This window comes from Tyto alba, unplaced genomic scaffold, assembly GCF_018691265.1.
Source record: "Tyto alba isolate M040663 unplaced genomic scaffold, T.alba_DEE_v4.0 Super-Scaffold_44, whole genome shotgun sequence".
Classification (NCBI taxonomy): Eukaryota; Metazoa; Chordata; class Aves; order Strigiformes; family Tytonidae; genus Tyto; species Tyto alba.
This window is the reverse complement of record NW_024881320.1, coordinates 15384384-15400217: the sequence shown is the minus strand read 5'-3', so window position 1 is coordinate 15400217 and position 15834 is coordinate 15384384. Positions and strand designations below refer to the sequence as shown.

The following is a 15834-nucleotide window of genomic DNA, read 5'->3' as shown; positions in this document are numbered from 1 at the left end:
AAAAACATCGTAAGAGAACACGAAGCATAAATGATATTTAACTGATCGTTATGGATGTTCTTTAATGCAGTAAACTAACGTATATTTTTATACAAGTCATATTCCTTTTCCTAATCACTCAAAAAGGCTGAAAGATTGTTTCATTCACTGCTTGATTCTGAGTTTTTCTATTATGAAGAACAAGCCTCACATGAGTGAGAAATACTCAAAGCTCAGGAAAAACAGATGACAGTCAGAATTACTGAGCCTGCCTTCAGGTGTTGCTATGGGATGTACGCAGGCAACTCTGCTCTGGGGGGGAGGCAGCCACTGCACAGCCTGGGCCTGCCACTCAGAGGGAGCACCTAAGAAGATGCATAAAAATACTAAACAGATAGTCCTTCCTATGTTTAGTTTTCCTGTCCTGATGCTTCTGTCTGTATAAAAATAATGACTTGCTAGCTAAAATGACCTTTTCTCCAAGAGAAAAAAAAAAAAAAAAATCAGGATTCAGAATAGGGGATATTGAGTGCTTGCACAAAAAAACACAGTATTCTCTTCAAGAGCATGTTTTATTTAATTTGATTTCTCAATTGTATCAGCCCAACAAATTCCGGTTCAAACCAGAACATCCTGTTAGTGATGGACTATGTAACTTCAGTCAGAAGTGACTGGCAGTATCGGACAATTCAAGCATTTTTCGGTCTTTTTACTGAATCATGTTATATATAGTATCAAGTGCAACATAAATGAGATTTTTATACACAGACAAGGAAGCAAACTTGGCAATACCTGGAGAAAACTTATCAGCAGAAAGAAAGCACTTAATGCGGGTCAAATTTATTGAAGGTGACAAGCTCCTTGGAAGTTTTCTACAAAGAATTCAAGAACCAATATATAGGAAGAAAATTAAACTTCCTGTATACTCAGCTTTTCTGGTTTGAAATTTTACTCTCTGATGAGGAGTTTAGTAGTGTTCAAGTGTTAAATGGGAAATTCATCTTTTCTTACTGGTGGTTACATATCAAAGTGCAGCTATTGCAGCAAAGACCAAAACAAGAATTAATGGTCTTGTTATCTTATCTACAGTTTTTCTGTCTGGTATATTTTCTAGACTCTCCACCCATGGAATTTTAACAGGCTGCATTCATATCCAATAGCAACCATAAAATAACATCTTGTTTACAATACCAACAATTTACAAGTGCCAAAGAACACAAAGTGATAATTGCAAATGTATTACAAATACGAGATAAATCAGAAATTCAGATGCTTTGGGTTACAATATAAATGCTGAAAAATGTTTCAGCTTTAGAAAAATTGCTGAACAGTTGTATTCTGCACAACCATTCTAGAAAACGATTGTCCTCTACAGTTGGTGGATTTTTACAAGTTTGTTCAGTTTTTTTTCTGACATTTCCAGCACACTGGACACCTTTGTCTCGCTCTAGTTTATATATTTGACTCAGCAGGGGAAAGCTAATCAGCATATTCCACACAGTTCAGCATTTACCGAACACTGTTACCAGCTGGTTTGATGCTCTGAGAAACAGACTTAATTAACAGACAGCTAAACCTGTCCTTTTGAAGGGCTGCGTGACAGCTGCCGTGATCGAGACCTTTCGTATAGATGAACAGTACTTGCATCCATGCAGTCTGTTAAATACGCAGTACTGAAGGATATCAGTGTAATTATATCTGAGCAAATCTTTTTGATTAACTTAATAGAAAACTAAGAAGAAACACTGCTTACCTGGGCACTCACAGCCTCCGCCTTTGGCTCTGTTTGCCACAGCTGCTGCGTAAGATCTTGCGTCTAAGATCAAAAGCTTCTGAGGCTGTATTGCCAAACTCTCCGCTCCCGAAGCATTAGAGATTGATGAATCTGAGGAAAAGGATACGCAACGGATAAATAAAAGGTTACTTCTGACATTGTTTACATCAGTGGTTCACTCAAGCCCCACAATGCATATGCACTTGCACCTACAGAAACTGGAGAATGCCTGATTAAATACAAAGGATTGAATGGTACGGTACATATAAGAGCTCTGTATAAAAGCTCTGCCCTTTACAGAAAAGGAATAGTGACAAACTTACCAAATTCCACATCAGAGAGGTCGCCTCCATTGGAAAAATCTCTGGAACAATTTCCGTTCATTAATTTGTTACTGTTGGACCTCGAATCTGAGGCGCAGGCTTTGGCGACAGACTGGACAAGGTGTTCATCATCTGCATTCCTCCAGCCCCACCAACTGACCTCGGGCTGTCCACAGCGGGAAATAACTGCTCCATTACTCTGGTGTCTGAGAAAAGAATAAAAAGAACAGTGGTGCATTACTTGAAGGATTAGATTGAAAAACACAGAGGGCATGAAAAATTAAATGGTGCGCTCCAGTAGCTTAATTCCTGTTGGGGACCCTCTCTACCCTTCAGCAGCTATCCTCAGCCGGGGATTCAGTGGCAATGCATTCTGTGTGCTTCCCTCCAAAATGCTGACTGTGACCACACAGTCACTGAAAGGTGAAAGTCAAAGCCGAGGTCAGTAAAAGAAAACAACACATTTCCTTGCTCAACATTGTTGCCTGTTGGCCAGTGAAAGCTGGGGAACATTCTGAAAAGCAGATGAGGCATTAAAGAGGTATTCAACACCTGCTGGCTAGTCAGGTCTACAGCTGTAATACCAGAGTAAAGTTCAATTTAACTCATGCTAATTTTAAAGCTAGAAGACAGGAGTAAAACCAGATTCACTTTTTGATGAGTTTTTTAAAATCAAAACATACCATTAACTAAATATGAAGAATGTTACAATTTTGGTAGGAAATACTGGCAGAATTTGGCACACCTTCTGCCTGATGATGTCTAATGGTAACCCAAAAGCTAACTCTTGTACATCAATGTTTCTAGGCATCACCCATGAACTGCAGGAGGCAGTCCCTGAACACTGCAGAGCTGTATCTAGAAGCCTGTGTATAGTAGGTATTGTTTCACTAGCTAGAAGAAGAGCTTTTTGCGTCTCAGGATGCCAAATATCTGCAGTTGTCCTCATTCTGAAGTTTGGTATGAGCATCTGTTGGAAAGTGAGTGGCTCTGGCACCCCCTTTTCAGCTGCTTCTCCATCCCTCTCTCCCACACTCTCTTCAGGCAGCGTTTCACCTGCTGCCCCTCAAACACCGACCACGTCTAGCAGAAGAGCACCAAGGAGCTGATGAAGAGCAACAGTAGCTCTTCGATGTGCAAGCACCAATGTGGTGCCAGGCTGGTAAATAACAAAGTCCACAAGCAAGTGAATTTCGCTACAGACACCTAAGTAGCACTGAAAAAATAAATACTGTTTATTAACAGCATATTTTTCTTCTAAAATGGGATATAAATTGCAAGCACTCTATATACTGATAAAACTTCAGAGGACTGGCAAATGGAGTACAGAGATGAGTCTATCAGTAAAAATATACGTCAGGGAGACAACTGAAGAAATGACTTAACTTGAACATAGCTATCTTCTTATGGGGAATGAAAACAAAAATAAATAGAGGTTTTTTTTTTTTTTTTAAATGTCTGAAGAGTTAGTAGTTATTTTCTTAAGTTTGACCTAGCTTTTTGTACTACACAAAGAACCGATTTGAAATAATTAAAACATATCCAACCATTGCGAACATACTCTGAAAAGGATTTAAAAACTCTCCCCTATAATCTATTATACAAAAGAGTAAAGAGTATGGAAACATATTATCACTGTAATTTCACTTACTGCCTCCATGCTGGCACATCCCACTGCTGCCAACAGAAAATTTAATTCCTCATTCACTGAAGTGTTTATATCTGGCATTAACAACACGCTCTCCTTGAGACCTTCACTAGCAGTACCCTGAATTGAGAGGACCCCAGCCATGACAGGAAAGGAAGCCCAGCCGCCGCTCTGAGGAGCTGCAGGTGGAGTGGCCAGAGCAGAGAACAGACACAACTTCTCTCAGGCCACATGGCAAGTCTATCATACTGAAGAATGGGACACCTAGAAATGTTTACTGCCTGCCTTATGTCCCGTCTGAAATACCCTACCACTTACCCACACACTGTTCTCCATTTAAACAGCCTGCAGATATACAGCCCCTTAAGCAAAGGTGCCGCCAGGCAATGCCATTCCTGCTCAGGAGTCCCAACAGAATCCATATTTATAAAGTATGCACATGCCAATTACAGTTCCTATACGTTACTGTGCAGCAAAGGATTTCAGAGTCTTCCTGCAAACAAACTGGCCATCTCGGCTTCATGTCAACGAAGAGTTGTTTAATTCTCTCTGATAAGGCAACAAGCACAGAATGGCAATAGGTAGCTGAATCTTTAAGAAAATTGAAAACAGTCGACTTGGACAGCCCTGAACAGGAAAAAAGCTCACCCAAACCTATAAATCTTTAGCTTTTTTACCTCTCACCACTCTAATAAATGTTTATGGAGGTGTGACAAGCTGGTTTATAATTTGTTGTCAGAGCTGTCAAGGCCCCGTCAGGTGCTGAGCAGCACCACCTCCGCAGCGGCACTGCGGGGCGCAGCAGCGGGCGGCAGCGGCTGCCTCGTCCTCCTCATTCAAAAGCAACACTTACATCGGGTTAAGGCTCCCTGTTGCAAAAACTTAAAATTGTAAAATAGGTTGTGATATGATATTTTAGGTATTTCACAGCTCTTTTGTAACTGTTTCATATAAAATTCCTCCACTGAGAGGAAGCAACGGACACACTGCATTAACTGAACCAAAGGAAACAACCTGAATGCCACAGCACTTAAACCAGGTGCCAGCCCACTGCATGCAAAGGAAAAGGTATTTCTGCTGAAATTAATAGCCTTCCAGAAACAGCTCTATTGATATCAAATTAGTTCAGAAAAAAAATACATGCCAATCACTGAAAGGCCACCTAGTTCCCCGCTACGCTTGCACAAATAACAAAAGAAAATAGAACATCATTATACGCGTAAGAAATCTATTTTGAACACTCGGATAAGCTCATTTATTTTTCCATATGTTCTCCCAGATTTCATTACTACCTGCCAGCAGAATCATTTTCATAGCTTTGTAAATAGTTATATTTTCATCTCCCGGTTCTTGCCTCCCATTTATACCACAAACAATAAAGAATCATTAGGCCAAAAGTTGAGTTCATTGATAGCTGTGAAGCCTTAACACTCCTAAGCCTGCACAAATATGCGATGTTCAGATGTACCAGCAGAAATCAGCAAACAATTCTATTTACGGTAATGTTGGAGGTCTGAGGAATCACACTCATTCCAACTGGTCTGGCCATGGGAACAAAAAATAACAAATAGCCTAAGTATAATTCTGAGGTCCCTAGAGATAGAGCTGGAGATAAGATGGTGTCACTCAGATCACAATAACTGAAAAAAGATTTAAAAACATTGAAGCAAATCCACCACTGAAAATTTCCTAACCCTCTAGAGACAAAGCAACATGCAGCCTCCTGCAAAAACTGAAGAGTAAATCACCATTAGATAACTATAAAGCCCTTTATAAAGCATTGTATAACTGTATGATGTACGGTACACCTCTGCACATGCTTCATCTTCCTCGCATTCAAGCAACCTTTTGAGTACAACAATAAATCCACCAAGTCCTTGTAACTACAAAGACAGGGAGGACTAATGAAGGTTTGAATAGCTCCCTCCACAGCATTACTGAACTACTAGTACTTGCAACTGAAAAAAAAATCATTGCTGCACTTCAAAGATAATTTCGCAAGTAGAGTACAGGGCAATATTCTGTTTACCTTTGCTTCCTGCACTGGCAGAATTGCTGCCTGCATGCGTAATCACCTTCAGCAGTGGGCAAGAGACACCTTCAACACAGCTAATTTCCAAGTAGGTTCTCATGAGTTTAGGACACTGTTTATATAATGTATGCGGTCCTCTCTATCAATTTGCCACAAAATCCAAAAAGACTTCTCCCCAACACTGATAGCCTGGGACCGAAACAGATAAGCTACAAAAAAAAACACGTCACAGGCCAGATTGATCTACATAAATATGTGCCTAGATTTTAAAAAACTGTAAACACAGAAAAACTGCAGAAGCTGGGTGTGAGATTCTTCTAGAAATCTGATCATAAAATAGAAGCAACACTCCTGACAATCCAACCTCAAGTTGAGCATTTTTGAAGCTTCCCTCTGAATTCAGCCTGCTCAGCTTCTCAGCCTGTACATATTCTCATAACTCCTGAATGCTTTACAAGGACAGACAACGAGGTTTTTTGTTGCCAAATGTCTGTGTCTCTTGTCTCTCTCTGTCCCAGTCTTCAGCATCTGAGATGTTATTGGATGAATTTTTTAAAAAAAAATCATTACTACATTTCTTCCCCTGAGGTAAAGCAAAAAGAGCTGATTTTTAAAAATGTGATCAATAATGAAACTAATAGTCCCAAAATCATCTTCAACAGATAAAAAATGCTGAATGAGCTTTTGTACCTTACTCCTCCAAAAGTAAGAATAAAAGCCATTTTTATGGCAACATATACAGAAAGGAAACTATACATGGATTTCCAATCACACGGATCATCAACCACTAGCTGATGTGAGTTCTATTAGAGTGCAGAATGATGAACTGGGTGTCTTGAAAAATCTATTACTAAATGTCAAGATAAGGGAAAAGAAATCAAAAAAGAGAAAAATGTTTCTCCCACCGATTTTAAGATTACAAATGAAAAACTATGTGGTAATTCAACATACGTAGTCTCATGAGAACGGCAGAAAATTGAATGCCAGGGATTAAACAGTTTCAGTCTATGAGATCTTTTGAACGTTTAAATTACTCTCCCATAAATCCCCCAGAATGCAAGCTGCACTCAAGAATGCAAAGATTTCTTTCTCCTGTACAGTGATGAGGAGGGATGCTTCCCTGTGTTAAGTGTTCTTGCAGGTGAGGAGTCTCCAGTTATGTGACAACTGCATAAAAGCCACAAAGTGGACTGAAATGCAATATTCAAAAGTTGGACACAAAGCCATACATAAGTTACACTATTCTCTTGTATACATGTATGTAATGCACATGCTTTTATGTACTACCATAATAATAAAATACCTTAAGTCTTTAAAAATTAGCATATGCAGGAAAGCATTTTTTCCCCCTCAAAGAGGATAGAGCAATTCCTTAACATTCATAAAAAGACTATGCTAACCCCTTTGTTATTTAGAAGAGAAAGGAGAAAAAATAGGAGGATTTAAAGGTAACGGTCTCCTGCACAAGCTAATTTGTTCTTCTTTCATAGAACAAGAACTCTTAAGCTAGGTAAATAATGTTCTGTGACCTACTCTTAACTCTTGCACACTTGCTCCTCCAACCCAGGCCATATAAATTCGTCAACTTTACTGCTCTCTAAATTTAGCTTGCCACCCAGAGAACAGCTTTTCCTTTTTGTCTATATAGAAGGAACGGGTGGCTAGACAGACTTAATGGAATTATCAAGTATTCATTATCTTTTTAATCCCCTCCTCATCTGATTTTTTAGATTTTAAAAATTTATGGGAGGATCACTACACCAGGAAAGTGGCCAAGGTATTAAATGACAGCTTCCAAATATCTCGGGGGGGGGGGGGAAACAACCAACCAACTAACCAAGAGATGCTGAAATATATTTTTTTGCTAAAAAACTTTCAAAATCAGTTCCTCAGAAAAGCAATTCTGTTATGAAAAATTACTGGACTCTGCTTTAATCAGACAGCCTTTTCCTTAAACTATCTAAAATATGTAGATAGAGCTAATATACATTCGTTTGTAATTTGAGTTTTGTATCTCCCTTTAATAATTTTAGTATTTGTCCTTGTTTATACTGCAGTCTGAGTATTAGCCAGATGATTAGAGAAACATCAAAGGAATACCTAGCCAGAGATGCCATTTATCATTTCTTCCACTGTGCTGATGTCTTCGTCTTCCATTTTTTCATTTTCATATTAAAAAAAATAAAATCATTCTTAATTGTGGTGACCTCCCTAGGAATGACTTGCAGGAGATGCAAATGCTGGGTGCTTCTACAGTATGTGTTTGGAATTAAAACATACAAACCATTATTCCCACTCAGAGTGAATGTGTAGTAAATCCGCCTTACTTCATTTATGGCTTGACAAGGACCGAGCACATGCTGCTGCCTCACACATCCTTGGAGTTTTGCACAGGTATAAAACAATATATACAAAAGTAGCAAATGTAAAGACAAAGACCCCAAGCTATCAGGCCTAACAAGTTCTTTTGCTGCCAGTTAAATACAGGTCTGAATGTTTTCTCATGCAAGGGGTCCTGTCATCCTTGTTTGATATCTAAACCCTTAGGGTGGTTTGTGTTTTGTTCCCATGTTCTGTTCCATACACCACTTCTGGGATCCTTCCTGAGTGGAACAGCAGGATCCCACCCCAGACAGAGTCCCAGGGTGGATCAGCTTGGATGCTGCTCCACCAGGCAGCACGGAAGGGACTGGGCCACCAGGTCTTGTTGCCTCTTTGCAGCCTAGTTCTCTAACTCTACCCTAGCAGGTCCCGGACCTTCGTGTAGCATCCCTCCACATCATGTTATACATGCAAAAATACATCAAGATCCAAGTCAGACTGCTCTTTATTTTAAATAAATTGCAAAAATACTTCTAAAATACCTTCAACACTTTTGCTAAAGTCAGGCTCAATGAGGGGACATCTGGGGCCCAAAGGACCCTCAACACCTTTCATTACAAACTAGGATGCCCAGTTACATCTTATTTCAGCTTTTATTTGCTAGAACAGCCCATTTACAGTGTGGTGATAACTCTTCCACCACCAAGAGCCTCACCTGTACACAACAGCAGGGATACGCTTCCAGGACCGAAAGCTTGCCACGCTCTCCAGCTCTTTATCTGTGATCCAGGCAGGAACTATGATTTCCTGGGGGTAACTACCACACAGCCTGTGAGAAAAGTGGTGCAAAGCGTTGAACGTAAGCGATAAAGCAGTTACATGCTTCCCAGACAACACACACAATTAAGCAGTATAAGCAACCTGACAGCTGTTCATCTCAGCAAACTGTCATTTTGTTAATTCCTCTTTCACTGTACATTAATAAACTCCTCCTGCCCATATACAAAAAGCACTGAACACTGAAGTGCATAAATGCACTCCAGAATTAGAAGATTCAAGCTGGTGTTTTCTTGGGAAATTTGCATGTAGGCAATTTTTAACTCCAGCTGCTGAAATAAACTGGACCACAGAAAAGAAATTCCACACCTCTCCATGCTGAAGAATTAGCCGTTTGATTTCTGGGTTACAAAACACAGAAGCAGAACCACCCTGAGCTACTGGATTCAAGACAAAATTCGTATAAGTGTGGAAAAAGTACACTGGATAATAAACCCTCGCTGAAGGGGGCAATCTGAGTGCACTGGCTTACGTTTCACTTGCTAACTGGAACTTTCTTCTACTAGATGCACCTCCCACTGCCACTATTTAACTAAGGAAGCCATGACTGCCAATGAGAACAGTGCAAGCAGTCAGTATTGACTGCAATATACTGCTGAGTCATAAACCAGTTCATCCCCAGTCCGTCCCCTTAAGGAGATGCATTTACTGCACAAGGAGGACAGACAGGAACACGTGTCTAAGACCGTTCTGTTGAGAAAAATGTATCAGTCATCCTGAAGAAATGCTCTTTCCTCAAGTGCTGGGCACAAGAAGGAAAGGAGTAGTTTGTGTCATTCATCTTCCATATGACTTAAGTTTTTTTTCCTTTTTCTTCAGTATTAAATATGTAAAGGATAGCTATTTTTTTCCCCATGATTTTTAGAGACCAAGACAACTATTCTTCTTGCACTGACACCAACTACCAGCTGCAAGTCGTTATCCTGCAAAAACAGAGCAATGAAACATGTTTCATCACAAAGTGTTACGGCTAGTTTTGCTCTGAATTGGATTAGGGATCAGCCAGTACACTCTGTCCTACCAACCCTGAACCCAAGGAACACTGTTCTCTGCTCCAGCAGCTAGAGGACATTTGTCTGTGCTTTCAGGACCACATAAAGTGTTTTCTTTTATCAGGATCTAAAAGCTTAACTCTTCCAAACAAACTTTTTTTTTTTTAATACAAGTCTTTGTGAGAAGTTAAAAATTAAGACATGATTTAAAAAATGGTTTCTAAAAGTCAAACTCCACTCTTTGCTCACTTAAAGCTTTCCTTTCTCCCATTAGAATGTTTAGTCTTTAAGAAGTCATCCAGCAAGCACATCAAAATCTGGTATTTCTACGCCTACAAAAATTGTAGGAGCTGATATAGTAAATAAAACTTTTTTCTATAAAGCAAAAAATTTTTCTATAAGCAACATTTTTCTATAAAGCAACAACAAAAAAAAAAAAAAATCACAATTCTAATTGTCCTTTATTAATAAAGAACTGTAGAACTTGGAAAAAGTTCCAGTAATCTGCTATAGCAAAATTGGTGTTTTGAAATGCCATTTGGCTGTGAATCAGCAGCCCACATAACTTACTTGTATTTCTCATTGATGTTGGAAATCCTCCAGGCATTGTTCATATCAAAACCCATCCGCTCCACTTCATTTTTAAACCTTGAAGTTACATGTTCTCCTGGGTATCAAAAGCAGAGAGAGAAAATAAATGCAAAGTAAGTAGTAAGATTCCTACCTTTCAAAACAGTCAGAGGAAAACAACACTGCACTCATTAAAAACTGAAAAGAGAAAGGAACAGTCCAAAATCACCATTTACATTTCACAATCCTATTTTGAAAATCTGTATCAGGAGAACCACAGCCTGTGCTGATGGCTCTCCCTGGTCAACTCTCCAGAAACATCAAAGTCCCTCAAGGACTTCTCTGAAACGACCAGCTTCTGTAAATTCATGTAAGAAACAATAACGCTGCAGACCAGAGCCAAGCACATCAGCAAAAGCAATTTAGATCCACAAGCAGTCTCATAGTGGGAAAACTCTAGTAGTTTTTCCTTTCTGAAGTTCAGAAGAATTTTGTATAATTAGAAGAATCTGAAGCTCTGGTCTGACCAATACATGAAGGGGTAATACATGGAATGTGGTCTGGATCTTGGGCAATCTCCATTTAGTATGCAATTTCAGCCACAGGTTTCCTGTATGACTGTAGGCAAGCCCTGTAATTTAACGTGCATCTTAGTTTTCCATCTGTAAATTGGACATTATTCCTCCATGACTCATGTGGAGATATGAAGATAAAATACATAAATGATTGTTTGGCACAAATATCAGTCACAAGATCCTCACAAATTCCTGGATTAATATATTAAAGGAACTGGAACAAGCTCCGTTTATTTCCTAGACACTTTTCTTAAAGTATCAAAATACAACTGAAAAATATACAATGGCAATAAAGAATAATTATTCTGATAGACAGAAAGTCTAGAGAATTAGAAGGTACTCAATCAACATGTAGAAGAGAATAATGTACAAAACTACCAGGTTCACAGAGCTAAGAAATGTGATAAATTCAATGAACATGTGAGCAACACGAGAGAAACTTATTCTGAAAATCTGTCCGTTGCTTGTCTCTTTAAATTACTGTATCATTAAATCATGAGGCAGAGCATCACCCAACAGGGGTAAAAAAATCTGTTGAAAAAATAATGCTTTAAATATTACATCTTTCCATTATATATTTCAGAAAACCCTTAAAGTCTTTCAATACACAAGATACATGTAAATACATATTTATCTGAAAGATGTAAACACACATATAAAATTTTTTTACGTGATGGTACAGAACAATGAGAGATAAATATATAGAAATAGGTCAATTAAGAATAAAGATAGCAGCCTAACTACAGGACTTAAATAGCTATGAAAGAAAAGCTATAATGTTATTAATTCCTACAGGTCAGATCATACACTGAAAATGGTACTTTGCAAATCCAGACATGCTTTACAACATGGACAATGTGCAGGAGATGTGCATAATGAGATTATTTTTTTTACACTTTCTGAAAGGTAAAATGTGAGAATGACACTGTGTGCAAATGGAGAATATTCATTGTTTAAGGCATATGGCAGTAAAATCTACTGACCTTCATCACTTATTCCCTTTACATCATGTCACTGGTACAACAGTACCATAAAAAAGAAATAGTTCTGCCTCCTGTGTCACGCATTTTCTGCAGAAGGCTAGTCTCAGTATTACACAGCCACTGTAGCTCTGCTCTACCTTCCCTTTCACCAGATCAATTAGGCTGGAGCTTGCCAACAATTTCCCGCTTCTCACGTGAACCCTCCATGAGCCTGAATTTATTCTGTTCTAGCCACCTACTCAAATAGATCAGCTGCTTGAGTCTGTTTTACACAAGCCGGAGAGATGGCAGCTCTGTGAGGAGCCCTTTGATCCTTTGTCAAGCGCAGAGGTGAAACTGGGACAATACATTCCAGCCAGACAACAACCTCTGTCATGTCCTTCCTTAACAGTGACATTTTTTTTTTAAAATCCTTTTATTGGAACAGCAGCACGGTCTTGCAGCACTTGAGAATGGGCTTTACTATCAGCTGCTTTGAGGAATAGTCATTAATACTTGCACTACATCCTTACGGATTTTTCTGGATAGCAAATGAGAATACTGGAAATACTCCCAATCATCAATGCCGCAAACTGCTGGTGGGTTTTAAGAAAAACACATAAAACTATGAAAATGAAATATTCTGTTTGATTTCTCCCTACTACTGTGTATGTCATGAAATACTAGATTCTCCTCTGAGAAATGAAACCCTAGCCTTAACATTTTGCCCATTTCTCCTCAAAGGCTGGTATTAAGAGGCATTTTGAGCCAAGATGCATATTTTTGAAGCATCCCAATCAACTCTCAAAATCAGAGAAAATGCAAGCTATACATTTTGTGGACTTAGGCCTTCTGACTGTAAAAGCTGATCTTGTGAGCCACAGTTCATATCTCCCATTACATGCATTGATAATAATTTAGGTATTTTCCCAGAAGTTGATACTTAGATAGATTTTGAAACAATTTAGTATTTTCATCTGTATCTACCAAATACCGGGCTACCTGGATGTAAGAAAATAAATTACAATGTCTCGGGATTCACTTCAATTACATTCCCACAGATTTACTTCAACTATAATTCAACTCTTAGAGAGAGAACATATACCACCAGAAAAAAGCAAGCTAGAGGGAAAAAAAAGTTACTAAAGAAAATTATTTGATAGACACACCTAAAAAAATGTGATTGCTACAAGTTAATAAAAAGATAAATGTTGATTCCCATCCTAACCTCGTGTTAGGCTGAAGCTGATCTGTTTCAGTGAGGAAGACAAGAAGGACTACAAGGACACTTAGCAAGCCATCTACATGCCTGCTATCTTCCAGTCCCTGAATTTAAGTAGGAGGGAAAAGACCTGGGTTTCTCCGAGGAATTTTTTTGCCTTTTTCCAGTAACTGCTAACAAAGTGTGTAAAGTGCAGCAACAGGAACCAGAAATATGGAGCACCTCCTCCCACTTGAATTTTACCTGCTGACTGCTCTTCCCTGGGTGCCAAAGAGATTAGTCTTTGCTCAGCCCCAGACCAGCTCCAGTAACAAGGACAGAATCACACTAACATTCCACAACCTGGTGACTGCGACGCTTTTCTCAGATATGTGAATTGTGAGTGAAGAGAGCCTCAGATTGGAGAGGGCCTGGAACTCAGATTTCCTTATATTCAAACAAACGCTATAACCACCATCATCCCAATTTTTAGCTTTTATTTACTTGTGGGCTTCTAAAACTTTCCAGCAAGGATATTTCACTAAAATAGGTCGCTGTCTTGTAGCTGTGAATGAACCTCAGCAGCAGCTCAGGGACTTCCTTCTCCTTCACCTCCTGTTCCTCAACAACCATGCTGAAGACCACTGTTCTAGGCAATTACAAAAAACGTGGGCACCATCAAGACAAAATGTTTGAGATGGAAAGTTGCTGCCACTGTGATAAAGCGTTATTAGTATCATACATGACTAAATCAAATCCACCACAATAATTTCCTCAGGATATTCAGGTACTGCTTTGCGTATTGATTCCAAAATAGCTATGGTGAGAACTAATCCCTCCTTTGTTCAGACAGAACACAACTCAGACTGTGCAGCAGACATGCAAGACATTAAAGGACACTTTGCTGTAAGCGAAGGTATGCTATACCTATATAATTACCACATACAGTGTATTCAACAGCGAGTGAAAAAGTGCAAGAACTTACATACAAAAAATTTTCCATACTGGAATTTTCTAGCTTCAGTTTACAACAGCACAGACTGAACTTGCTTATATCTTTTTTTGAAAGTTCTGGATTTCTGCAAACGGACAGTTACTAGTCAATGCATTTGTGATGATCCCTGAAGTGTCTCCTCATACCTGGCCGACACAAATCCCCATGCTGTTCCTTTTCACTAGCATATACCTCCATACACCAAGCATGATAGGCGAATGAGAAGAGGTCTTCTATCTTCGAAGGAGGGCGGATGGCATTGTTCAGTCGCTTAAGCCAGTCTTGACACTGCTCAAAAGTAGAAAACTGACACCTGTATCAGAAACAAACATTTATTTATTAATTTTCAGTAAAAGATGCCAGACTAAGATCTGACAGGCTGATTATGAAATCATCTGTGAAAGCAAAAGTAAGAACAATCATGTTAGTGATAACTTAGTTCTGCTTCCAAGTACATTCTAATCGATAGGAAAAGTGAAACCTTTTGAACTTAGTAAATACACACGCACTTAGCAAGTCAAAATCAACTGTAAGCAGGAAAGTAATGTTCTGTGATTGTGAATAAACCAACAGTATGTCCTACTGGTCATAAATGAGGGAGACATTTATGCATATGTTTACTACAAAACCAAGGACAACATCACCGAGTTCAGTCTGCAACTTTTCCACAATTAAAGACAGGAATGCGTTACAGCCACTTGCTGACCGGTGGGGTTTCACATGGAAACCTCACAGAACCATCACACACATTATAATCTATGCATCATATGCCCATAAACAAGACCACATTTTCCAGACATAGGAGAAATATCCATTTGGTTAATATACTTAATTTGAGAATAATGAGGACAAACTCCAGTGTCTGAAGTCTTAGATTATTCCCCTACCTCATATGCTAAGATTATCTTTCTGGCCTTGGTGGGAAGCACTGTGTTTTTGAAACTCAGCTTTGACTAACATTACAGACTAACAACTAGTGAGAACATTCCCTGTACAGGAGAAACTAATCTTCAGAGCAGTACATTAAAATTACAGTAGCTTGTCTTTCAAAGAGGATTCCTGGACCCTTTAGAATAAAAGGATGGAAATCAGATCAGTGATTTATTTTGCTCCAACAGATTTCTTCAAGATTTTTTTGTTATAAAATATTCATCAAGTATTTACATTCCGCTCAGTCTGTGTTCTACTACACTCATGGTTAATGACAGCATCTGTATTCTCTGCAGGCAGGATTTATTACCCCTACCTGCAAATATCTAAAAATCAATCAGTGGAAGGAAAAAGACATGTCCAACTCATGAAACATGTCTAAATAGCTGCGAGGAACTGCAGCCTGGAGGTGTTTATTTCCCATCACTGACTATAAAAGCAAGCTGAGACTACCAGCTTAAACCAGGTAATTCTCTATTAAATATCCATAGTCAGACAAGATACGCCTCACCCTGAAGACTCCGTTTCCTTTGTAAATTCTTTTAGTGTTGCAAATAACAAGAACTATCTTCACTTGAGCCCTGTTATCCAAAACACACGCTACTTTGTTCATGAAAAAAGAACACGAACACGTTCTGAATCTGGTATCTCAGCCCCATGCTTCATGATCTTCCAACTACCAGTGTCATCAAGTA

General features: G+C 38.9%; 1 protein-coding gene across 10 annotated transcripts in view; it reads right to left on the bottom strand.

Moving 5' to 3' along the window:
* The window catches only part of MTMR3 (myotubularin related protein 3), an 81695-nt gene that overhangs the window by 18483 nt on the left and 47378 nt on the right, over window positions 1-15834 (bottom strand). For all 10 annotated transcript variants that reach the window (XM_042805075.1, XM_042805077.1, XM_042805073.1 and 7 more), the window contains 5 exons: window positions 14356-14522; window positions 10478-10574; window positions 8794-8907; window positions 2077-2282; window positions 1733-1864 (listed from right to left, as the gene is read on the bottom strand). In XM_042805075.1, the coding sequence (XP_042661009.1) occupies window positions 1733-1864; window positions 2077-2282; window positions 8794-8907; window positions 10478-10574; window positions 14356-14522 (716 nt within the window). The remainder of the gene's footprint in view (window positions 1-1732; window positions 1865-2076; window positions 2283-8793; window positions 8908-10477; window positions 10575-14355; window positions 14523-15834) is intronic.